The following is a 26,254-nucleotide window of genomic DNA, read 5'->3' on the forward strand; positions in this document are numbered from 1 at the left end:
ACTACTGCTTTGTGGCCTTGATTAAACTCATCCTTCGGTTGGAGACAGTTGTGTCTTGCCTGTGTCCTTGTAAACACCGGACAGTGTACCGAGAGGTCAGTATTCATCCCCAGTCTTGTATATTTACGCGTCAAGCGTTTTCATACACAAATGGTTCTCACGAACAGGATGTTATTCATCACTCCGAATCGAATCATCAGTTCAATGGAGTGCCTTTCAAAAAGTACACATTGAGTCTGTTGAAATTCAATCCCTTGGCAAATGGTGATGCTTTATTCTTCTGTGCTAAAATTAGTTTTCTTATGAAAAATATCATTGATCTTCTGTAAGTGTTATAGCAACCGATTGAACATTGTCAGTAACTAAGTATGGCGCTTAATTTTAGTTGTTAATGAATAGTTTCTCTCTCTCTCTCTCTCTCTCTCTCTCTCTCTCTCTCTCTCTCTCTCTCTCTCTCTCTCTCCCTAAAGGATTGCAACCAACATAAACCTTGTAACATAATTATACAATTACACACAGATAGCCATAAATGAAGATGTGAAATGCTCATGCATCTGATAGTCGAGAAGTGCCCTTCTAACTGAATGGACTGTAGTATTAGTCTGTTTAACCTTCAATCTTATTAGGAAGACTGTTGATGATATTTGAACTAGTTTTTTATCACTCGCCGTCGTAAAAAATTCAAGGCGAGTTTCTCTCTCTTAATCTTTGCTGCTTAAAGCAGTCCTTGGCTGTATATATTATACCAAGCGACCAAAAGTAATTTATTGTTACAGGTTCGAACGATGTTCCATATTTCTTTAAATATGCCCTGAGCTTTGTAATCTGGCATAATATTGCGTTTCTGTTCACCTTGATTCGTATTCAGAAAGAAAGCCTCTTCCACAATATTTATCAGGGTCAGCTGTCGTTTGGGTCCCTAACAGATAAGGTGTATAGATGGAGTCCTACCACAACAATGGTTCGTAGGCCCAAGACTCACGTAGGCCTAAGTTACACGTCGATTTTGGCTTTCTCTCCTTCAATTCTCCTCTATTTGTATGGAATGGAGCGCAGGAACTAGAGCTTTGTTTATGAGCAATATTTTTTTTTTCTTTTTATCGGTACATAAATTGTTCTTTTCATTTTCATGATACTTTCAAACTAACAAATAAACTCACATGTAAGTCAACACGCTGATGATTCCATGTTAATGATCTAAGTCCCTATTCTTACTCGCTTGTTCACCTTAACAATGTATCATTGTCCGTGGAAAGTTCTTAAAGTTGTTGTTAATGATGATGATTCTGTTGACATTGACACATAACTGTGTAGTTTCGATGAATAACAGAAAGAGAGACCGTGATGAAATAGTGAAAACGACGAGGAAAAAATTATTAAATCTTAAATTAGATGTTTCTTTGGAATACCTGATCTATGAAGTGGTTTTTTTTTTTTGTCACACATCTATAAATTTATAGTGATTGTAAATGAGAGACTGAGGGAAGTGGAAGGAACTCTATAAAATGGACAAACATACAGACAAACAGACACAGTAATTAACTCACGTATTACCTGGTGATTGGTCCTTCCCATCGGGAGGTAGGGATTACCATGTCGAGCCATACGTCTCGTCTATTTGGAGTCTGAAATTATTCATAACTGTTATTGGAAGGAATGAGCACATGAGAGAGAGAGAGAGGAGAGAGAGAGAGAGGAGAGAGAGAGAGAGCAGGAAATTTCTGAGTCTTTTGTATGATGACCGTAAAAAAATACCTTTACAGTAAGCTGATGTTCAGTAGCTACAGTAAAATTATGAAAAACAGGCTATTTTCAATTACTGAGTCAAACCTTATAAGTTTCCTCAGGAACATTTGTCACGTGAATACATCAATTGAAGAGATGTGCGAGTAATATCCGCTGCTATGTAAAAGCAGGTCTAAAAAATACTTTACTTTTACCTTACAGGGGAGAATGTCGTCAGCGATGGGTTTGTTAATCAGGGGAGCGTCACAAGTCGTCCAGGTGTCCAACAAAAAGGAAAAGGTCAAATTGAAAGGAAATATGGCCGATCTGGCCATTCTTCACGCATCTGCAACTGAAGGCGTCTCTATAGCGGTTGACAAGTGAGTATTGCTAGTCTCTTGATAAAATGAATAACGTATACAAAATATTGGATTTTTCATTTTCTTACTGGCAGTGGGATTTGGATTATCGGGGGAAGTTGACAGTATTGTCACTTTTCATTATACTGTGCATGTGGGCTACTTTTTTTTTTCTTTGCCAAGCACTGGGGCAACTGAGGCCACTCAGCGCCGAAACGGAAATTGACAGTAAAAGGTTTCAAATGTGTAACAGGAGGAAAACCTCTCAGCTGCACTATGAAACAATTGTTAGGAGAGGGTGGACAGTAGGATTGAAGAAAGAACATGAACGGAGGTACAGTAAAAGGAATGAAAGTAGTTGTAGCTAGGGGCCGAAGGGACGCTACATAGAAAGATGGGTTACTAACCATGTGAAAAGCACTTACATGATAATCTTTTTTTTCTTAAATCCTTAGTATAAAAATCATTTTCAGATCTTCTATCCCATCAAAAGTCAGAAATATTCCTTGGAATTTCACTGTTATTTTGAATCAGCGAGAAATATTCTTTCTTGTTTTGCTTTACTGAAATTTCCGTCATTTTGTCGTCTTAGTTAATTTGATATCTATTATATAAATGGGAAAAGGCGTCTGTTTGTTCCAAGTGAAAAGTCTATACCAGTGAATAGATCAGTATGAAATTTGGTACAGGGTTCGAACATACGCCAATTAGATTTTCTTAAAAAAAATATATAATCCCCTAAAAAGGAATTACTTCTAACCCCCACCCCCAGAATGTAACTCTTATTTACCTGATGCCCTTCAAGTCCAGGTTCAGCCCCAATAGGAAGGGGTGGGGGGGTGGGAGCGAGAAGTAGTAAAATAAAAAATATCAAAAATGCTGAGCAACGTAACTGAAGCAACTATCTCAACAGGCAAGGGAGAGAGAGAGAGAGAGAGGAGAGAGAGAGAGAGAGAGAGAGAGAGAGAGTTTGTCGGTTGCTATTCAGTTTTCCCGGGCAGCGCCAGGTTGGCCAGCTAGTCTTATGTAAATTAAAATGGAAAGCCAAGGAATATATATAATTGTAGCTGTTTCTGACTAAAGACCACCATGGGTTCGCCATCTAGACAAAGCTACTCTGAGAAGTAGAAGAGGCTTGAGATACACAAGCACTGTGCTCTATTACCAAGGAGCACCTAGCAAAGGATTTTGAATTTCTTATGGTGGATCATCTCACGATGGAATCAATGGTAAACAATCCTCTCCCAGTGATTTGATTGGAAATGGAATAGATACCTTGTCGGCATTTTAATTCTATGCCTTGATATATACGTAAGTGCTTGAGGTTTTTTAGCCCTATTCAATTGCTCCCTTCTGTTCTGTTCTTGATTCTTCGAGAAAATCATCCAGATATCAAATCACCGATAGCTTCTTTTTATTTCAGAGCATATTACTTTTACACTTTATATTCCTCTTGTCTCGTTTTATGCATTAAAAGAAAAATAAAATGTCTGCTGTGTTCCTGGTCAAGAAATGGTAACTCTTACTGGAACCAAAATATCAAGAGCAGGATATTCCAGGTTTCATTTCCTCAACAGAAATGGGCTGGTTGCAGCAGTTGGAATGGATTCAGAAGTCGCTAGGCAATTTCCAGGTACTAAATGGGATACTATCATTGACGCGAAGGGACAGTCGGTCGTTCCAGGCCTCGTTGACGGCCACACCCACCCAGTATGGGCGGGAGACCGAGTTCACGAGTTTTCTATGAAGGTGAGTGGAAGTTTGTATGCTAATAAGACTGATTTTTGTTTATGTAAGATTACCTTCCTGTACAAAAAAAACTGAAAACAACTTTTCCTTCCTGACTGATGATATAAGGAGTCGGTTCTGATTATTAATAATTAAAAGAATAGGGCACTGCATTTAGGACATTTAATGTATCCTGGAAAAATACAATGAGGAAAAGTTCTTCTTAATTTAACCTGTTAATTCAACTTTTATTACGCAATTGGTTCAGTAGTTGTAATATATTTTCCATGTGGCAAGAATATACACTTTTCATCATTTTACAGTTTTAAAATGCAAAATACTATAACTTTTTAATTCAATTTTGAATTATCGAAATTCTCTCTCTCTCTCTCTCTCTCTCTCTCTCTCTCTCTCTCTCTCTCTCTCTCTCTCTCTCTCTCTCTATATATATATATATATATATATATATATATTATATATATATTATATATATATTATATATATATATATATATATATAATATATATATATATATATATATATTATTATAAATAATAATAATAAACATAAAATATATATATATAATATATATATATATATATCATATATAATATATTTATCATATGTATTAATATACACACACACACCACCCACACACACCACACCACACAAACACACAATCATATAAATATATATATATATATATATATATATATATTTAAATTTAAAATATATATATATAAATAAATACATGTACAGATACATACGTGCATACGTACTATGGCGCACTAAAGTTGTTCCCTCCGCTGATTCAGAGCGAACACGAATCCGCGACTATGAAACCCCGAAGCAGTTGAACAAGTAACTAATTAAGCACACAACAGATGTCGCACCGTCAGACTAAGGAAGGAGGAGTGGGAAGCAGGTATTTTTCTTGAACAAAGAGTAAAGTCTCCGTAATCTAATATCGTTAATTAAGGTGGTGAGCGTGAAGTTTTTGTTGTTGACGATACTGGGTTTGAGTGTAAAATGTGCAGTTAAGGAAATATGTGAAATAAACAAGATAAAAGCTCTTAGGAAGTCAGTAATCATGTTTTTTTTATATATATTTCCTATAGATTATCGTATCTTATCAACAGACATGACTGTTCACAAGATCGATACAAATCGTTCACCAACAGTGTTATTGGTGTTGCTCTGTAATCTGCAAGACACCCCTTATAAAAAAAAAACTAACATCTCTAGCAGCAAATTAGCAAAATTTTCAGTTCACTTACGACTTACGTTATTGAGGTAGCAAACACACTGATTATGTATATATATATATATATATATATATATATATATATATACTATATATATATATATAATGTATATATATATATAATATATATATATATATATATATATATATATATATTTGTGTGTGTGCGTGTGTTGCAACCACATATTTCGAGTACTTCCTTCTGTGCTCCTGATCACTAGTAAAATATGGACATAGGATGTCTTACAAGATTATATATACAAAAACATAATTAGGTGAGGCAGTAAGAATCTGTTGGTGACACAGGTAAGGTGGAAATTAAACTATTCCCTGGTGATTTTTGGCCTCATTAACTCCCGTCTCGCGACTCGTCCTCTTAGTATTGATAAAACGATAAAACTAATCAACCCCTGTGTAACTAACAAGGTGTTCTCTTTCAATGGTAATTTTTATAAACATAGGTTGTAGCATGGGCAGTCCCCTATTCCCCCTTCTAGCAAAACTACACATGGAATATTTCGAAACAGAAATTTTGTCCTCTATCAAACCACGCAACATGGTCTGTCATAGATACGTAGATGATATTTTTACTTACTGGGATGATAGCTGGGGAGATTTAAATGCATTTTTCAATCAACTAAATTCGCTGGTTCTGACTCTAAAATTTAAAACATAATGGGAAAAGGACGGGAAATTGCCGTTCCTGGACCTACTAATCATAAGAGAGCAGAATAGATATGCATTCACTGAACACAGGAAACCCACTTTTCGTTGTTTCATATATTCATTTCCTAAGTTATCACGATGTATCCGTAAATACCATGGTCGGGTGCAACCTATTCCTCGAGGGGCTTAGAATGATTTCAAATGGGTACGTAGATAAAGAATTCAACACGATCCGCCAACACCTAATGCAACTGCTTTACCTACCATACATTATCGAGAAGGCTATAAATAAAGCGAATACAATATACTATAGAGGTCCCACTCCCAATAGACAAATAGACTTTAGCAATGAATTGAAAATTCCATACGATGAAAGCATTAAAAAAGCCACAGAATACCTTAGGTCTAATAATCCTTTTATTTTCCATTATCCCAAATCCATCGGGAGTTCGCTCATTAACGTATACCTAAATAAAAGAGAAGGAGAAGCCGGGGTTTACAAGATACGTGTAGCAATTGTAATGAGATTTACGTTGGAGAAACCGGTAGATCCATCTCGCAAAGTTTAGCAGAACACAAAAGATCAGTGCGATATGCAACAGAGAACTCGGGGGATTTTCCTACATATTAGGGACAAAGGCCATACAATGAACTGGAGTGGGGCGGAGCTGATTTTCAAAAGTACCTGTCCGTACAAAAGGAAAATGCTGGAATCTGCTATCATCAATCAAACCAACAATATGAACCTGTCAGGAGGACACTGGAAATCGGATGACATCGACAAACTAATCCTTAGGCCGCTCCTATAGCAGGTGTCCAAGAACATCCGACTACTGGACGAGTCGCCAGACGGGAGTTAATGAGGCCAGAAATCACCATGGAATAGTTTAATTTCCACTCTTCCTGGGTCACCAACAGAGATTTACTGCAACACTACATATGTTTGTGTATATATACTCCTGTAAGACATCCTATGTCCATATTTTACCAGTGATCAGGAGCACAGAAGGAAGTGCTCGAAATATATGGTTACAACGTTGAAATAGTGTTTTACGGGCCGTTTATCTTCATATTATACTGTTGTATTACCGTAAAAAGACATTCATATATAATATATATATATATATATATATATATATATCATATATATATATATATATGCATATATATAGATATATTATATATTATTTGTTTGAGTTTCTCAGGAGTCTTTAAATGAGATGCAGTGCAAGCTTCTTCCCTTCATTCACACTAGAATGATACAGTCACAGATACAAGTTCAACAATGAAAACTACAAATCAATTTGAAGTTATGTTAACAGCAACTGCTCTGGCTTTGGGTAGCTGACCTACTTTCGTCAGAGCTGTGCGGCAGCCCTTTCTTTTTCCAACTGGTGCTCTCCTTCGCTGCTGGGCTTCTCGAAGATTCTACAAAGGAGAATGTCCCGCCTAGAATAGGCGGGGATATGCTTTTTGGCCCTCCTGTTGGCCATTCATATTGGTTGTAGATTATCTAACGCCGTCCTTTAGGTGTGATGGATTGACTTAATTCCTCCCGTTGTGGGTAGAACTTATGACGTCACCGGAACTGTCGAGTTTCCGGCAAGAGTGTAGAGGTCAGGTCATAAGTGAAGATTTTTATAGGAGCGCTTTGATTAAAACTTTGTGCGTGTTACGGCTGCTGTTGGAGACTCTTCCTGTGACTAATTCTCTCTCTCTCTCTCTCTCCCTCTCTCTCTCTCTCTCTCTCTCTCTCTCTCTCTCTCTCTCTCGCACTGTCTTGTTTCTCCCTCTCTTTTATATTAACGCTGTTCCTAACTGACATTCTCTTAGCTATCATTACATGTAGTAATACATTTTGCATGATTGGGCCAATACCCATAGAGAAGGCAAGCGATTTGGGCGATAACACCCGATGCCAGTTTTTGGAAACTTACAAATTATGGGGGTAGTTCCTCGTTGGACGAGTGGTTTTCGCACTCGGCCACCAATTCGGTGGTCCGAAGTTCGATTATCGGCTTGGCCATCGCGGAATTAGAGGAATTTATTTCTGGTGATAGAAATCCATTTTTCGATATAATGTGGTTCTGATCCCACAAGAAGCTGTAAGTCCCGTTGCTAGCTGCCCAGTTGGTTCCTAGCCACCTAAAAATAACTAATCCTTCGGGCCAGCCCTAGGAGTGCTGCTTATCAGTTCAGTGGTCTGGTACAACTAAGATATACTCAAGTTTTACAAATTATGACTATATGTAGCTAATTTTTTTAAAAATACTAACGCAAAATATAAGATGCAGATACTTTCACCAATGTAACAAATTCATATTCAATAAAAGCTAGAAAGAAAGAAGCACAGCAAAAATATCAATAATAGCACAGAGATAGAGACAAAAAAGTTTATAAGAGAGAGAGAGAGAGAGAGAGAGAGAGAGAGAGAGAGAGAGAGAGAGAGTTTCCGGGTAATTGGTTGCCAAATTAACGTAACTACGAATATTTTTTTCATTATGTTTGACAGTTTTTTGGCAGTGTGAGGTTCCAGCAACGAAAATGCGCTGTGAATTGAATAGTCTTTTACCTGTCCAATTCTAATTATTCTTAATGTAGAATGCCATGGTCATGGAAACTACTAATCCACAAACAATATTATGGTGTGGACACTTTTTTAAACTAACAGAATAGCATATACAAAGGTTTAAGGATAACGCTACCCATACCTGTGGTAAGAGCTAAACCTTTGATAGAAAGTGACTTGGGACACGCACAAAATTTGACAGTGACTTGTTCCCCACCCTACCATCTACTGCTACTGACTAAAGCCACTTGATACCCTGAAAATGTTGTAGAACAGAGCCTGACATCGACATCAGGAAACGTAACGTCATATTTACAGAATTCTTTACCATTATTCACTCCTTTCAATTGTGATCATAGCATACTAGTATTATTTGAATGGATGTTGTTCAGTGTTAACACAGGTTGATCTTTGGCTGGCTAGCATATATAAACCTTAAAACAGCTATAAGACCTTCTTTTCCTTTGCATGAGAAGGTTGCACAGGCTGGAATATTGAAAAACGATCCAAAAAGTAGAAGAAATAGACCCTGATAAAATTAGTTGAGCTAAAAGCTGCAGCCTAAGATCGGTCATATAATACACAACCTAACTCACCAATGCCAAGGTAGCAGATATTGGTTCCAAACCCTCCCCAACACAAGAACTAGTCAGGGAAGGGAGGGACCACTGCAGTAGAGTTGACTTTCCTAAAGAGAGAAGTTAAATTCCTACAATACCATATTCGCTGGCAATAGCTTTCAAAATATGCCAATCAAAATTGTCAGCGATAATTAATTCGTTTACACATTACCATTAGCTATAACTACATCGGCACTGCAAAACTACTTTGCTCTTTGAAACAGAATCTGAGTTGATTTATTTTCTATTACAATGTATCGTGAAAACAATGAAGAAGATATCATTAGGAAAAATATTTTACGATTGCCCTGGTGATAAAACGAAACTAATAAGATGAGGCTTGTTCACCATGGTATTAAACCAGAAAAGAACTTGAAAGTCTCTCTCTCTCTCTCTCTCTCTCTCTCTCTCTCTCTCTCTCTCTCTCTCTCTCTCTCTCATAATTTTTTTTATCTCTGTCCTATTATTAATATATTTTCTCTGCTTCTGTCTTTCTATCTTTCTACTAAATACGAACTTGTTACATTGGTGAAAACATCTTAATATTTCATAATGTGTTAGTATTTCAAGAAAATCACATACGGTATAGCAGTAATTTGCAAGTGAACTGAAAATTTTGCTAATTTGCTGCTATAGATACTGGGTTTGATTGTGAAATGTGCAGCTATAGAAATATGCGAAATATATGAGAATAAAATGCTTAGGAAGTCAGTATTCAGAATTAGTATTTCCATTAGATTATCGTATCCTATCAACAGACGCGACTGTCCACAAGATCGATACAAAGCTTTCACCAACGGTGGTGTTCTGTAATCAGCAGGCCATCTCATATGTATGTATGTGTATATATATATTATATATATATATATATATATATATATATATATATATATATATATATAGAACATGAACAAAGAGTAAAGTCTCTATAATCTAATATCGTTATTAAGGTAGTGGGCGTAATGTTTTTGTTGTTACGATGCTGGGTTTGCGTGTAAAATATGCAATTAAGGAAATATGCGAAAAGATATAAGATAAAAGTGCTTAGGAAGTCAGTATTCATGATTATTTTTAATATTTCCTATAGATTATCGTATCTTATCAACAGACACGACTGTTCACAAGATCGATACATATCTTTCACCAACAGTGTTAAACGGAGGTGGTCTGTAATCTGCAAACTACCTCATATATATATATATATATATATATATATATATATATATATATATATATATATATATATATATATATATATATATATTGTTACGAAGTGCCAAGTATCTGGTTACTACACTTACCATTCATTTAATGTTACCTCACAAAAGCCAGACACCTGAACCCTCATAACACATTTCAACGACTGAATACTCTAAAGGCAACAGTGATCCCTTAACACTTACCAGTATTGTAGAAAATCAGACTAAGTTCATCAAAACAGGTGTGAGGTAATCTTGTAAGTAATTAAATTGATCAAAGGGCATCACTCCATCAACAACTTTAAAAGTTTAAGTATTTCCCTGATTGCAGAAGTCTAAGTACTTCCCTGGTTCTAAGTCACTTCAAGTAAATTGAAGGAAAGCAAATCAATTACCACTCTATGTTTCTACCTATCATCAATATAATCAAATGAAAATATACTGGGATAAAAATAAAATACTTATAAAAATTTTAAATACAAAAATTTATTATTAAATTCAAAATTTATAAGTGAAATTCACAATATCAGGGAAAATTACTGTTACTTGAAAACAAAGTAAAGTTTAATTATTTCTTGAATCAAATTAAGTAAAATTAAATCAAAATTAATTTATCACAAAATTCAAGAAAATTAATTCAATTGAAACTCAAAAGTGTTGGGCAATAATTGAAAATTTGAAATTAATTCACAAGTGCTAAACAATAATAAAACTTGAAAAGAATTCTAAGTAAATGCAAATTAATTCACAAATGTTAAATTTAATCAAATGTGCAATGATTAAGCAATGAAAATAACTAAGTCAATTAAATTGTGAATGTAAATGAAAATATAAAATAAAAAGACACACTTCAAAAAGAAAATGAACGAGTGCACAAACAGTGAAACAATCACAAACACAAAAATACGCAATGTGTAAAAGTGTAAATCTTTTTCACTCAAAACACTGTAACCAACAGTTTTTACCAAACCTTCATAACCACCTGTTATTAGTTAACCACAGTTCCTATCAATTATTAGTTATTAGTTATTACCGAACCGTTATTAGTTATTAGTTAACCAAACACTTTTCCCCTTAACTTTTAGTTATTAGTTAACCACACTTCCTATCCGTTATTAGTTAAACACAATTCCTATCCGTTATTAGTTGCAACTAATAAAAATATAACACACTTTACCTTTTTGGTATACCAACTTCTTTCTCTGCTGCAGTCTTGTCTTACACAATTTCACAAAAGCCAGGCGCCGTTACAAAACAATGTTTGTTCAGATTCCACAAAAGAAACTAAATAACACTAAGTAAACTCTAAGAAATATCAAATATGAAATTCTCACAAGTTACGAGTGACCAATTTACGTTACGTTAATATAATCTCAATGATGTCGAGAGAGAGAGAGAGAGAGAGAGAGAGAGCGATCTAACCGCCTCGAGGTTCTATGATCTAATAAAATCTTCTTCCCTTGCGAAAACTGGACAGGGCAGATATGATACAAAACGTTCTTGTCACGAATGCTTCCAGTAGCTTTGAAATCTGACGCAATCTTCATAACGAAATGTGTAACATGCACGTGGTTTTGATCAAAACATACGCGTACGAGTCCAGTCTCTTAAAAAAAAGAAAGACGTACTCTACTAGATCGAAACGGAGGCTGAGCGACAATTAAGATTGACATGTTTTGATGACAAAGCAAGACTCAATTCTCTCGCTATTACATGCGTTGACAGATTTAGGAAAGCAAACGGATCTAGCAGACCTCTAATCTCACAGTGTTGACATAAAAGTTAAACATTCATAGCTTCGAAATCTGAACACACATTTTAAAACATCCTATTCTAAGCTATCTAGGAATCTGAAAAAATGTTGCAAAATTCTACATAACATTTCAAAGAGGGGAAACATGCATTTTGAAAGTAGCAATATAATAATATTACTAATATAATATGTATATATACTATAATAATATATATTATATATATATATATATATAATATATATATGTATATATGATTATATATTGATATATATATATATATATATGTATATATATATGTATATATATGATATATATAATGTATATATATATATATTATATATCTATATATATATATATTATATATATATATATAGTAATATATATAGATATATATATATATTATAGGTAGTTTGCAGATTACAGACCACCACCGTTAACACTGTTGGTGAAAGTTATGTATCGATCTTGTGAACAGTCATGTCTGTTGATAAGATACGATAATCTATGGAAAATATTAAAAATTATCATGAATACTGACTTCCTAAGCACTTTTATCTTATATCTTTTCGCATATTTCCTTAATTGCATATTTTACACGCAAACCCAGCATCGTAACAGCAAAAACATTACGCCCACTACCTTAATAACGATATTAGATTATAGAGACTTTACTCTTTGTTCATGAAAAATACCTGCTTCCCACTCCTCTTTCCTTGGCCTGACGGTGCGACATCTGTTGGGTGTTTAATTAGTTATTTGTTCAACTGCTTCGGGGTTTCATAGTCGCGGATTCGTGTTCGCTCTGGATCAGCGGAGGGAACAAACTATTGTGTGCCATAGTACCAAAACATTTCTTCCTCTCACTATGCTTTAGAGCGGTGTATTACACCATCATCAATAAATAACCACTATATTGTTATAGTTATCAATCCAGCAAATATGTCGCAAGACCGGATGTTCTCACTAGCTAGAGAGCACAGGATGATTATCGTTTTATAACAGGAGTTAGATAGTTTGCTTGAGAACCTACCTCGTTGCCTTAATTGACAGTAAGTCTCGGAATAACCTGCAGCGATCTGGACAGACGCATCCACCGTGGAATCGCTGTAATGAGTGTCACATTGCTAAAGAGGATGGGGAGGATTGGGGGGAACTGTGGAATCCTTGACTGGAAGTGGTACCCCTACGTATAACTCATTAATGATATATTTTCTGTTTATCTCTATCTTATACTGGCAATTTAGATGTAAAGTAAAGAAAATGGAGAGAGAAAGAGAGAGAGAGAAACCTAAAAATAGTTACTTTTATAAGTTTAATAACAAACAACAAGGGCGCGTTCACAACAAATGCGTTGAGTCGAGTCGACCAATTGCAGGCCTCGCCAGCCCGCCCTGGGAAAACTGGCGGGCCTTGCCCGCCCGTCCCGGGACATCTGCCGGGCCTGTCCCGCCCATCCCAGGACACCTGGCAGGCCTCACCCGCTCATACAAGGATGCCTGGCGGGTCTCACCCGTGCATCCTAGGACGCCTAGCAAGAGAGAGAAAAAGAGTAACCTTAAAAGTAGTTACTTTTATAAGTGTAATACCAAACAACAAGGGTGCATTCACACAAAATGTGTCGCATTAAGTGGACCAATTACAGGCCTTCCCCGACCGTCCAGGGACTTCTGGCGGGGATTGCCCGTTCCCCAGACACCTGGCGTGACTCACCCACCCATCCCAGGACAAAACCATGACACCTGCCAAGCCTCGCTCGCAAATTCCAGAGACAGGGGTGAGGCCCTCCAGGTATCCAAGGACTGACGGCCGAAGCCAACCAAGTGTCAAAGGACAGGCAGGCGAGGCCCGCCAGGTGTCCTGGGATGGGTGGGCAAGGCCAGAAAAGTGTCCTAGGACAGCAGGCCTCGCCTGCCCATCCCAGAACTTCTGCCGGGGATCGCCACCCATTCCCGGAACACCTTGCGGGCCTCACCCACATGGTCCACAGATGCGGGACGGGCAACACCCACCTGCAGTCCCAAGACACCTGGGGGCCTCACCTGCCCCTTCCTGAGACCCGTGGCGGGCCTCCCCCACCAGTCAACGCACGCCCACCCATCCCAGGACACCAGGAGGCACTTGCCCGCCTGTACCGGGACACAAGACGGGTCTCGCCCGCCAGTCCTGGAACACCTAGTGGGCCGCACACGCCCGCCCCAAGACACCTGGCGGGCCGCGCCCGCTCGTCCTTCAACACCTGGCAGTACTCGCCCGCCATACCTCCACACCTGGCGGTACTCGCACGCCCGTCCCTCCACACCGGGACAGGCGGGCACAGCCCGCCAGTTGTCACGGGACGGGTGGGCGAGGCCCGCCAGGTGTCCCGGGACAGGGCGGGCGCGGCCCGCCAGATGTTCCAGGACGGGCGGGTGAGGGCCACCAGGTGTACCAGGACGGGCAGACGACGCCCGCCAGGTGTCATAGGACGGGTGGGCAAGGCCCGCCACGTGTCCTGGGACGGGCGGGAGAGGCCCTCCAGGTGTCCCAGGACTGGGGCGCCTGGCGGGCCGCGCCCGCCCGTCCCGGGACGCCTTGCGGCCTCGCCTGCGCCCGCCAGGCGTCCCGTGACGCCTGGCGGGCCGCGCCCGCCACCCGTCCCGGGACGCATGGCGGGCCGCGCCCGCCCGTCCCGGGACGCCTTGCGGGCCTCGCCCGCCCGTCCCGGGAGCGCCTGGCGGGCCCGCCGCGCCCGCCCGTCCCGGGACGCCTGGCGGGCCGCACCCGCCCGTCCCGGGATGCCTGGCGGACCTCGCCCGCCGTCCCGGGACGCCTGGCCGTCGCGCCCGACCGTCCCGGGACGCTGGCGGGCCGCGCCGCCCGTCCGGGACGCCTGGCGGGCCCCGCCCGCCCGTCCCCAGGACGCCTGGCGGGCCCCCGCCCGCCCGTCCCGGGACGCCTGGCGGCCGCGCCCGCCCCGTCCCGGGACGCCTGGCCGGGCAGCGCCCGCCCGTCTTGGGACGCCTGGGGGGCCGCGCCCGCCCGCCCGTCCCGGGACGCCTGGCGGGCCGCGCCCGCTCGTCCCGGGACGCCTTGCGGGGCCTCGCCCGCCCGGTCCCCGGGACTGCCTGGCGGGCCGCCCGCCCCCCCGTCCCAGGACGCCTGGCGGGCCTAGCCCGCCCGTCCCGGGACGCCTGGCGGGCCTAGCCGCCCGTCCCGGGACGCCTGGCGGGACCGCGCCCGCCCGTCCCGGGACGCCTGGCGGGCCGCCGCCCGCCCGTCCCGGACGCCTTGCGGGCCTCGCCCGCGCCGCCCAGGCGTCCCGTGACGCCCGTCCTGGACGCCTGCGGGCCGCCCGCCCGCCCGTCCCCGGGACGCCTGGGCAGGGCCCCGCCCGCCCGTCCCGGGACGCCTGGCGGGCCCCGCCCGTCCCTAAGGAGAATAACACTTCTCCTTAACCTTAGAACCAGAATATGCCACTGAATCCTTTCAGTTCTCCAGGGGCTTCTCTCAATTCTCTGCTTCTTATCCTGGCACTCCACAAATCTTCTCTGAATTCTCTGCTTCTTCTTCTGACGCTCCCTGAATCTTCTCTGAATCCTCTGCCTCTCCTGGCACTCCACCAATCTTCTCTGAATCTTTTGCTTCTCCTGCCACCCTAACAATCTTCTCTGAATCCGCTGCTTCTCCTGGCACTCCACCAATCTTCTCTGAATCCTTTGTTTCTCCTGCCACCCCACCAATCTTCTCTGAATCCTCTGCTTCTCCTGGCTCTCCACCAATCTTCTCTGAATCCTCTGCTTCTCCTGGCTCTCCACCAATCTTCTCTCAATTTTTTGCTTCTCCTGACACTCCACTAATCTTCTCTGAAGCCGCTGCTTTTCCTGGCACCCCACGAATCTTCTCTGTATCCTCTGCTTCGAATCCTGGCACTCCACCTATCCTCTCATTTTCCTTTCCCTTTCACGAATCAATAAAACTCTTACAAAACATTTTATACTTATTTCCTTCTAACTTTCATTTTCTTCAACGATTAACAAAGCAAACTTATTACATATAAACATCAAACCTTCCATATAGTAGAGTTCAAAATTTCATGAAATACAAACCTTTAGTTTTCTCAAAGATAAAATCAAGTATTGCAGTTCACTCCTAAAATCCATTGCAAACTAAAATCAATTGTAACAGATGGATTTATGAAAGAAGTCCTTTAAATTCGAGTTAAACTCGAATTATGTAAATAACAAAATTTTCTGCAAAAAATTATTGTGTAAATGAAAATCGCAGTTTGTAAATAAACTTTATTGGTTTAAATAAAAAAAAAAAACTTTCCGTACAACAAACATTCTCCTCAAATTTTTTACATCTGATCCCTCTTCGCAAGGCCAGCTTAGACTTGGTCGCGCCATTCCTTGAAGATGGACAGCTGCTCCTTCATTTTCCACTTGTCCTTTTCCAGGCATCTGTAATTCCCCTGGAGGTTCTTGAGCTGGCAAACCAATTTCTCCTTCGCTCCTCGCAGCTGTCGAACCTCATCTTCCAACTGGTCGTTCCGTTCGCCCTGGACGCCGGTCTTCCTATCCAGCCACATGAAGCGATGATTTCCTTCGTCTAGAAGGCACCTCAGCTCGTTTCTCTTCAGTTTCGCAAACTAAACTTCACAATGGAGTCCATACGTTTCCTTCGTGAGGTCTTCCACTTCCTTCTGCAGGAGCTGGAACCTGACCTCGGCGTCTTTCCTGTCGGATTAGCGCTTTTCGGTCGCGTCTTTTCGTTCATGGACGAGCCTCGCCATCCCCGCCGCTTCTTCGGTCTATATCTGCAGGTCCTTCTCCTTCTGTCGTAGCAGTTTCTCTTGCCTCTCAACCTGGCAGTTTGCCTCTGGCAATTGCACTGTCGGTTCCCTTATCCTCTCACATAGGGCATCGTTTCTCTGCCCAATTTCCTTTGTGTAATCCATCAACCGCTGATTTTCTTGTGTCTTGAGAATCTTGTCTTCCAGCTGCTGTTTTTCCATCTTCACTTGATCGTCCTCCTTCAGAAACAACGTCTCACCTTCGAATAAGTGGGTCCTTTCTTGCCAGGCCTCTTGTTGCAACACCTCCTGAGTTATCTGGATCATTTTAGTCAAGCCTCTGTTGCAGCTGAAAAATTATCCTGTCCAAGTTCACCTGCTACTCTCTCTGGTGCTGGATGGGGGTCTCGCAAGGCTGAAATTCTCTCGTTCAATTCCATTTCCTTTGGCTGTTCACCTCCATCATCAGTAACGTCACACAACAGCTGCTGCCAAGGCCAGGTAAGGCCACATTTTCTTCAAACTGGAATACCCAGTTCATATACTCTCCTCTATATCTCTCGCTTTTTCCTTGATTTTCGATATTTCACAAGAGACATTTCGATTTATCAAAATATAGAAGGAAACATTCTGAAAGATTTTAATCATGCCCTGTTTCTAGGTGTTATAAATTGCTGCAATATTTCTCTCTCTCTCTCTCTCTCTCTCTCTCTCTCTCTCTCAATCTCTCTCTCCCTCTCGCTCTCTCTCCTCTCTCTTCTCTCTCTCCTCTCTCTCTCTCTTTTTTTTCTCGTGCGGGATCTTTTTGCAGTACGTATCTTTTTTTGTTTGGTCTCTTATCGTCTTATCTATTAAAATATATTTAGGGATTTTCCTTTATTAACCTTTTTGTCTACAAGAAAAACAATACTAACTACAGGCGGGCAATTGGAACTGAGCAAAAAATGACCATTTTTCTAAGCTACGTTTTATTTTGATTGAATTTAACAAAATAACTAAAAGATATAATTCTAGATGAATTAGCCAAGACATCAAGAGAAATAATATATATTATATATAATAATCAACTACTCAACCATAATGATTTTCAAAAACTATAGGTAAGTTTTAAGATTTTAAATTTATATCTTATGCATACAAAGAAAAGGTAAAACGAAATTTCATTATACTAAATTTTGTCCTATATAAAAGTGAAAATCAGATATAAGGGAGTACAATTTTATTAGAGCATAACTTGATTCGTAAATTGAAATCCAATATAGAAATAAAGTAGAAAATCCTAACATCCCTATTTCTATAAAAGGCGACGCATTTGGTGTGAACGCATCCTTAGAACACAAATGTAAATAATACTGTTTAATACGGATCATAATGACAACAATTAAATACTGTACCTCTCAAAGATGTGTAACGAAGAAACTGTTGCAATTTAAAAACAATTACAGAGTCCATAATGTCGTCAAATAATAAATACAACAATGAACACGACATGACATGTAAGGTTAAGAAAATGTATTGCAGAAGCGTGCTTGATAAAGAAAAAAAAATATCTGCGTAAAACACGTTCCAGGGAAATCAAATACATAACCCACACTTCTGTTACATAATATAAACTGTAGATTCCATACCTGATCGTCTGTGTGAGGTCACAGATGCAGATGGAGGTTGGACATCCTACTCATTGTATATTATCATACTAATAATAATGACAAAATATTGACACTAGTTCACGTGTTTTTAGTTATGTTCCTTTTACTTGATTACTAGTTAAGGCTAATGTTTTGGAAGATCATGCATATTTCAAAGGTTTAAAGTGAAAAGTAATATTTATAGTATCTCAAAATTAAATTTAAAAAAAAGGTGATATTGATTCAAAGTTATCTGCCACATTGTTGGAAAAATGTGATGGTTTTTTAGTTTAACATTTAGTCAAACTGAAATAAGCCTTAAATTTTGAATATAGAAGGCTTTGCAAATATCACTAGTTTTATTTTGTTATTTCGAAATAAAGGGAATTACAAAACGCGCTTCATTCCAAGAAAAGAAGGAAAACAGATTAAGGTAATAAAGTTGAGACAGAGTAAGAGCACAGCAGTTAAGAAACTAAGCCTGGAATATTAAAAGGGGGTCCAAAAGGTAGAAGAAATAAGCCCTGATAGAATTAGTGGAGCTAAAAGCTACAGCCTACGAATGGCCATATACTAGGCAACTTAACTCGCCAATGCAAAGGTAGAAGCTAGTGGTTCCTAACCGTCCCTAAGACAGGAAATGGTCAGGGAGAGAAAAGTTAAATTCCTACAATAACATATTAACTCTTTTACACATTAGAATTAGCTATAACTACATCGGCACTAGAAAACTACTTAGCTTCTTGAAACACAGAAATTGAGTTAAGTTATTTTCTATTACAATGCATCTTGAAAAAAAGGATGAAAATATCCTTACGAAAGAAATATAGTAAAATTGATGATAACTGATATTTTGCAAATGACCTGGTGCTAGGAAGAAAATAAGAACACGAGGCTTTTTCACACCATAATCTAGAAAAGAACTTGATAAGTTATCTCTCTCTCCCTCTCTCTTTCGCTTTCTCTCCACTTATCTTTGTCTTGTTATTCTGTGGTTCTGTCTTTCTCTTTTCCACCAAATATGAACCTGTTATATTGGTGAAAGTATCCTAATATTTCATGTTGTTTTAGTTACTAACATTTAGTAAATAAAGAAAATTATATATAGCCGTAATTTTTTAGTGTTATTCCCCACATCGCCCGCCTTCTCTATGGAGGTTGGCCCAATCATGAATTGTATAAGTATATAGACATGTATCTGTGTGTATGGTTGCTACCTCAATAAAGTAAGTGAACTGAAAATTTTGCTAATTTGCTGATATAGATGTTCTATATATATATATATATATATATATATATATATATATATATATATATATATATATATTATATATATATATATAAAGAGGTGGCTTGCTGCTTACAGAACACCACCGTTAACACTGTTGGTGAAAGTTTTGTATCGATCTCGTGGACAGTCATGTCAGTATATAAGATTTAATAATCTATAGGGAATGCTGTCTCATAAATACTGAGTTCCTAAGCACTTTTAGTCTCATATTTATTTCGCATATTTCCTTAAATGCACATTTTACACTCAAACCCAGTGTCGTCAACAACAAAATGTTTACGACCACTCTCTTAATTGACGTTAATAGATTATGGATACTTTACTCTATGCTCAAGAAAAATACCTGCTGCCCACTCCTCCTTCCTTGGCCTGGCGGTGCGACATCTGTTGGGTGCTTAATTAGTTGCTTCTTCAACTTTGAACTGCTTCGGGGTTTCATATTCATGGTCGCGGATTCGTGTTCACTCTGGATCAGCGGAGGGAACGAACTATTGTGCGTGACAGTACATAGAGATATAGATATATTTATACATTTATATATGTGCGTGTGTGTGTGTGTGTGTGTGCGTGCGGTGTGTGAGTGCATCTGTTTGATGAATAGCATTTAAAATCCGTGACGATATGCGTGAACAAGAATGCAAAATGAACTGATAAAACACTTGCTTCCTTCGGATCACAAGTAATCCAGCCTCCTCGATTCCTCACCAGTTGGCAGGGGCCACCTACATGGAGGTTCACCAAGCTGGAGGAGGAATTAATTTCACCGTCACGAAGACCAGAGAGGCCTCCGAGGAAGAACTGCTCGAACTCCTGGTTCCCCGGCTCAAGAGGATGGTCTCTTCAGGTAATTTTCCAAGAGTTAATCTTTACTATACTCTGTTTTTTTCCGTCTGTCCATCCGCCTGTGGTGGTCGCGCATGGTAACACTGCGTCCCGGGCTTTAAATAATTCGCTATGTGTAAATTTTAGGTAAATAAAAGGATATCTGGGTGTACATTTGCAACTGAAAAGTGTTTTAATAATTTACTGTATGTGAATTACACCGTTAATATTCGAAATAGGATATTATTTAAAGCTCTGGATGCAGTGTTACCATGCACAAACACCACAGGCGGATGGAAAGATGGAAAAAAAGGAGTATAGATCCAAAGAGTAGTTAGAGGATACCTTGTGGTACTGTTCACCTAAAGGCTTAAAAAAATGTATCACTGAAAAACTTAATCATGGGAAGAAAGTGAATCTTATCAATATGCAGGATTAGATATACCATATAAATAACAAACCATTTAATGAACAATAATAGCCGAAACAAAGTGAATTTGCATTAACGCTCACATACATAATGTAACACAAAAATATGAAAAATAATATTAGTCTTTGAAATAAAACTAGGAAAACGTATCATATTCATGAAGAGCTTAAGTGCGGACTGACTCACAAACCAAAATATTTGAATAGACATTCAATGACCCTGACCAGCATGAACGCCTACTTGATTGACAGTTACAATATGATTCTACCATTACATCTCGAATTCACTCCACCTTTAGAATAGCTTTTTTTCAAAAAATAATATATCTGAAAAGTTTTTCAAGTCTGACCAGTATTCGAACTATACTTTCATGGGTTGGGGGTACAGTGACAATGAACCAATCCACCTTCACCATAAGGGCAACCTGAAATGGAATCGGTTGAAATCTTGGTCATGATATGATTCCTGTTGGGTTTACGTTATTTTCAAGGTAAAAGTAGTTCGATATTGATTATATATATATATATATATATATATATATATATATATATATATATATATATATATATATACATATATAATTGTATATAAATATAGAAATATATAGTTGTGTGTGTGGCGGTGGGGTGGCTGTCATTGATTTGTAACACAAATTTGCTCACAGGAAAGATGTTTCAAGTTTTCCTATTACCTGTTTTCAGGCACGACCCTGGTCGAATGTAAGAGCGGATACGGTCTCGACGTAGAGACAGAACTGAAGATGCTCCGTGTCCTGGAAAAGGCTCGCTCTTTTGTGCCCATCACTGTATCCTCCACTTTTTGTGGCGCTCACTCCGTCCCTAGGTAAAGTGTTTGGCTTTCCATAACTGTTTTTCATAGTTGTTTTGTTTGTTTGTTTTTATGGTGTTTTTACGTTGCATGGAACCAGTGGTTATTCAGTAACGAGACCAACAGCTTTTTGTGACTTCCGAACCACGTCGAGGGTGAACTTCTATCACCAGAAATACACATCTCTGACCCCTAATGGAATGGCCGAGAATCGAACTCGCGGCCACCGAGGTGGCAGGTCAAGACCATACCGATCACGCCACTGAGGAGCTCTGTTTTTCATAGTGTAATGGTGACTTTTTTTTAACAGGAATTTATATTTAATGCCTGAGTTTGGGTAAGCGTTAGAGCAAAAACTTTCATAAAGAGTTTAGTCTCTGACATATTTCTTTTGAATGACAACCACAAATATTCTTAATAACACTTAGAATGGTTTATAGATATACTGTGGCAATTTTAAGGAAGATTTCAGGTCTTTTTATTTATTTATCTATTTTTTTCAATACGCATGGTACCTTACACAACACTATCCAGCATCAGATATTCTTCTTCCTTACAAGATAAATCAAGAAATGTGTAGTTTCTGGCATCATAATTACTTATAATTAAAATGCAAATCACAAACCCCAGAAAGGTGACATGTTTTGACAAACGCTGCCGATTTTCTTATCAATTTGAGACAATTAATTTTGGGACGATTATGCTGCATAAGCCACGAAACAATTGAGGATGATTTCTTAAGCTGCCTCACTAAAGTAGAACGTTTCTGTCTACCTAGAGATTCCCAAAACATGGCTATCTGCTAACGTAGTGTTGGATAGCTAAGCATATGATTCGGTGCGGATTGACAAGCCCCCAGCCATCCCCACTACCAATCCCCGCCCCCCCCCCCCCCCCCCCCCCAAAAAAAAAAAAAAAAAAAAAAACGTACATGAGTACCTCACAAACTTGCAAGAGACCGTGTAAATCAAGTGGTTAGGCGACCTCCATATTTTAAGTAGCAAACAAAAATAATTTTTGAAAGGCAGGCCTGGATCCCCTGATCAAAGAAGCTATAGACTCAATATCTCTCGAAAACTGGAGAATGCTGTGAATTAATGAAGACCTCCCATCCATTGAAAAGGATGGTGAAGCTTTCTAACCTACATGGAATCACCGCAAAAACATCATTCAGCATGATAACAGGCGAACTTGGCAAAACAGGCATGGCTCTCCTAACACAGGAAGTCAGTATATTCAAAAGTGAACTGAGAAAAGAGCACCAAAGACTTTGCTCTGGGAAAAACTAAGTCACAGAGTGAGGAAATGATCACATTTCCCGAATGGTAAAAGACAGAATCACTCAGTATCGGAGATGAAAGCATATTCATATCAAATGAAGATGTAATACAACAAACAGGCGGTAACATTAAATGGGAAACTATGAAACAGTATGGAGGTTTATTGTCGCCTTTTTACTCACTCTTCCCCGAACTTTGGGAGTGCAAACTGAGATCATGTTAGGGATTCGAGTATTACAGTGTGCCAATTAAGTCACTGCAACGCTTCCTGTGTTGCTACAACCCTATACCTCACGAAAGAAACTGCGCCAAAATCCAGCAAAAGCGCTTCATGGATTGTCTATGAATCGAGATAAATTCACTTGATTTAATTATTCTGATAATTTAAAATAGTTTAGTCATTCACATTTAGGGACAAACTTGGCTGATTTCTTCCTTGGAGAATATTTTCTTTCAAACAATAGTAAAGAGTTGTCAGGGTGCTTCTGGGATTCTAAAATTCAATTTTTTCTCTTCCAATGATTTAGGGGCCTGACTGCTGAAGAAGCTACACGTTGTGTTGTGGAGGAACAACTACCCGCCCTGAAAAGGGCCAGAGAGTCTGGAGAGGTAAACCAACCAATATCTTTAGTTAAAATAAGGAAGTGTAACATACTGGTGACATGACAGTAGCAAAATGAAACCACCGAAAAACTAAATTTTTTATTACATTTTTTCTCAACTGTTGAAGTTCTTAAGTTGTATCTTTTCTACAATTCAGTCCCATTATGTTTATGTGTATTTTTAAGCTTCAAGTTGATAGCATCGACGTCTTCATTCTCATTATGTTTATAATATGTATGGTTCTTTGAAGCTTCAAGTTGACAGTATCGACGTCTTCTGCGAGCACAACGTCTTCGACGTGAACCAGACCAGAAGGATACTGGAAGCTGGCAGAAAAGATGGGCTCCTTTTGAACTTCCATGCAGAGGAACTGCATCCACTGAAGAGTGCTGAGGTAAGGCTGAGATTTGAAAAAAAAAAAAAAAAAAAAAATACTGCCTTAAATAATAACTGTTTCTCCAGAGACGTTGTATTTTTTTTTTTTACTCCACTGTGTAGTTCATGAAAGTTTGATGGTAATCTGCTTCGTCCTGTAGCTAAAAAATAGATTATGTTCAAGCAAAGGCATAATCGTTGTAACTCCTGGCTTGGATTATTTAAGGCACAAAAGTGGATGGAAAATATGTAAAATCATCTTCACAAAACTATGCATTACAAATATTCCTTTTCGGTCTTCACAAAACTAAACATTACTGACATATTCCTTTGCTCCAGATGGGGGCATCTTTAGGGGCCGAAGCTATGAGTCACCTGGAAGAAATATCCGAAGAGGGAATAGCAGCAATGGCTAAGGCAGGATCTGTTGGTGTCCTCCTGCCGACGACGGCGTACATTCTGCGCCTCACGCCCCCTCCCGCCCGTGCCATGATAGAGGCTGGAGTGCCCGTTGCCCTTGGCACTGACTTCAATCCTAATGCTTTCTGTTTATCAATGGTGAGTCTCTTACCTTCGCGCTGAATTATCGTGACTTAGGAGGCGAGTTTTGGAATGTTTCAATGCCATCATGTAATAAATTTATAGGGCAATAATGGGCAGATGGTTAGTGCAGTTAACAAGATTACCGTCGTTCCTTAGGGATATTATAATATCACCATTTTGTAATTTACTGAGAAACAATGCAAGCTTGCATTACAACAATGCAGAAGGGATTTCTTTGTTTTTTTTAATCAAATTCACACCGTAAGGACAATAACGTAAAGTTATCTTTTACAGCCATTGGTAATGCATCTGGCGTGTGTCACCATGAAGATGTCACTGAACGAGGCTTTGACAGCGTCTACCCTTCACGCTGCCCACTCCCTCAGGAAAGCTCATATGCACGGGTCCATAGAACCTGGCAAAGTAGCTGACTTGGTCATTGTTGATGCGCCAAGGTTAGAACTTTACAATGGTTTTTAAAGCTTTTTTATGCGCCAAGGTTAGAACTTTACAATGGTTTTTAAAGCTTCTTTAGATAAGAATCCCAGAGAAGTATCTGGTACTCCTTTGAATAACTATCATGTTAGGGAAGCGACGCATACGAAATTGTCTGCCAGAGTTTTTGAGGAGATGGAGCCTGGATTTGAAAAGGTTGAGTTCCGAGAATGTCTCAAGGAATATGTGTTCAGGTGAATGTCGTTTCAAATAGCGTTTGGATCTACACTTCTCTGATGTTTTCTCTCTGAATAAGGACTTCAGATTACCCAAAAATTATTACTTTAGTAAAATTGAAGAGCTGTATTTACAAAAGACGCGTGTTCCTTTCACATTTACACTTAAATATCTCTCTAAAATGAAGATACTCTCCTACCCCCTAGGCTTTACATAGACTAATCTATAGTCCTCAATGTAGAAGGTACTTTATCAATAGATAATTTCAGTGACAATCAAGAATTACTTCAGAATCTAATTCAATACTTTTCAATATTCAATTTTATCTCTTAAAGCCGCCTCTAACATTCAGTTGTACCTGCGTAGTTGGTGGCGGCTGAGACTCATTTCATGGTGGAACTAGACCATACAGACAGTAAATATTTGTAGAATAAAATTCATCTGAAGCGAAAAATTTGAAGTTATATGAACAATATCGATTTTATGATTAATTTCTGAATATCAAGATTATCAATAATGCTCAGATCACCTTTTCTTATTTCCAGATGGGAGCACTTAGTGTATCAGTTTGGTGGAACGGACCACGTGATATCTTGCGTCATCAAAAACGGAAAATTGTCCCACAGTAGAAAGTGATATTTTATAATGATAAAAAATGTGGAACAAGGATGTGTGAAATCAAAATTAAAAATAATTTTTAAAAATTAATTTTAAAAACTTTCAATGTCAATAATATAGCTAATTTGTCCTTTAAAACTTGCTTATTAGTAATGAATTAAATATGAATCAAATAAATGATAAAAATTCGTTGAAAATTTCATTTTATTTAATGGAAAATTCCCTGCTTTATCATACCTTGTTAATTCTTGTAGAGAGGCTAATAAGAAGAGAAATGAAGTAAATTATTTATTTCACTGATAGATTCGACTACCTGCACACACACACACATACACACATTATTTTCCTTTTTTCTTCTTATTTTTCTTAGTCCAAAATGCATACTGTCAAATCAAAAATCTTTCATGAATGTTTTTACCCGCTAAAGGTATGTGTTGTATGCGTTGGAGGTGACTTGAGTTTTCATAGCCATTATTAGTTTTCTGTAAAAGAAAACTTGAGATGTGTTT

General features: G+C 39.1%; 1 protein-coding gene across 1 annotated transcript; it reads left to right on the top strand.

Annotated features, from left to right (window-relative positions):
- Window positions 1-25,934, top strand: LOC135208784 (probable imidazolonepropionase). The gene is made up of 10 exons (XM_064241306.1): window positions 1-95; window positions 1,948-2,105; window positions 3,662-3,833; window positions 20,283-20,418; window positions 21,528-21,669; window positions 23,462-23,543; window positions 23,788-23,931; window positions 24,252-24,470; window positions 24,750-24,910; window positions 25,673-25,934. Exons 2-10 carry the CDS (start codon window positions 1,954-1,956, stop codon window positions 25,761-25,763), a joined length of 1,299 nt encoding a protein of 432 aa, XP_064097376.1. The 5' UTR covers window positions 1-95; window positions 1,948-1,953; the 3' UTR covers window positions 25,764-25,934.
- Window positions 25,935-26,254: the final 320 nt, after the last annotated feature.

This window comes from Macrobrachium nipponense, chromosome 35 (genome assembly GCF_015104395.2).
Source record: "Macrobrachium nipponense isolate FS-2020 chromosome 35, ASM1510439v2, whole genome shotgun sequence".
Classification (NCBI taxonomy): domain Eukaryota; kingdom Metazoa; phylum Arthropoda; class Malacostraca; order Decapoda; family Palaemonidae; genus Macrobrachium; species Macrobrachium nipponense.

Excerpts from the sequence above, each read along its gene's own strand:
- LOC135208784 (XM_064241306.1), top strand. The coding sequence starts at position 1,954 with ATGTCGTCAGCGATGGGTTTGTTAATCAGGGGAGCGTCACAAGTCGTC. Across the intron at positions 23,544-23,787 it reads GGGCCAGAGAGTCTGGAGAG|CTTCAAGTTGACAGTATCGA; the intron begins GTAAACCAACCA and ends GGTTCTTTGAAG. Across the intron at positions 24,471-24,749 it reads ATGCTTTCTGTTTATCAATG|CCATTGGTAATGCATCTGGC; the intron begins GTGAGTCTCTTA and ends TATCTTTTACAG.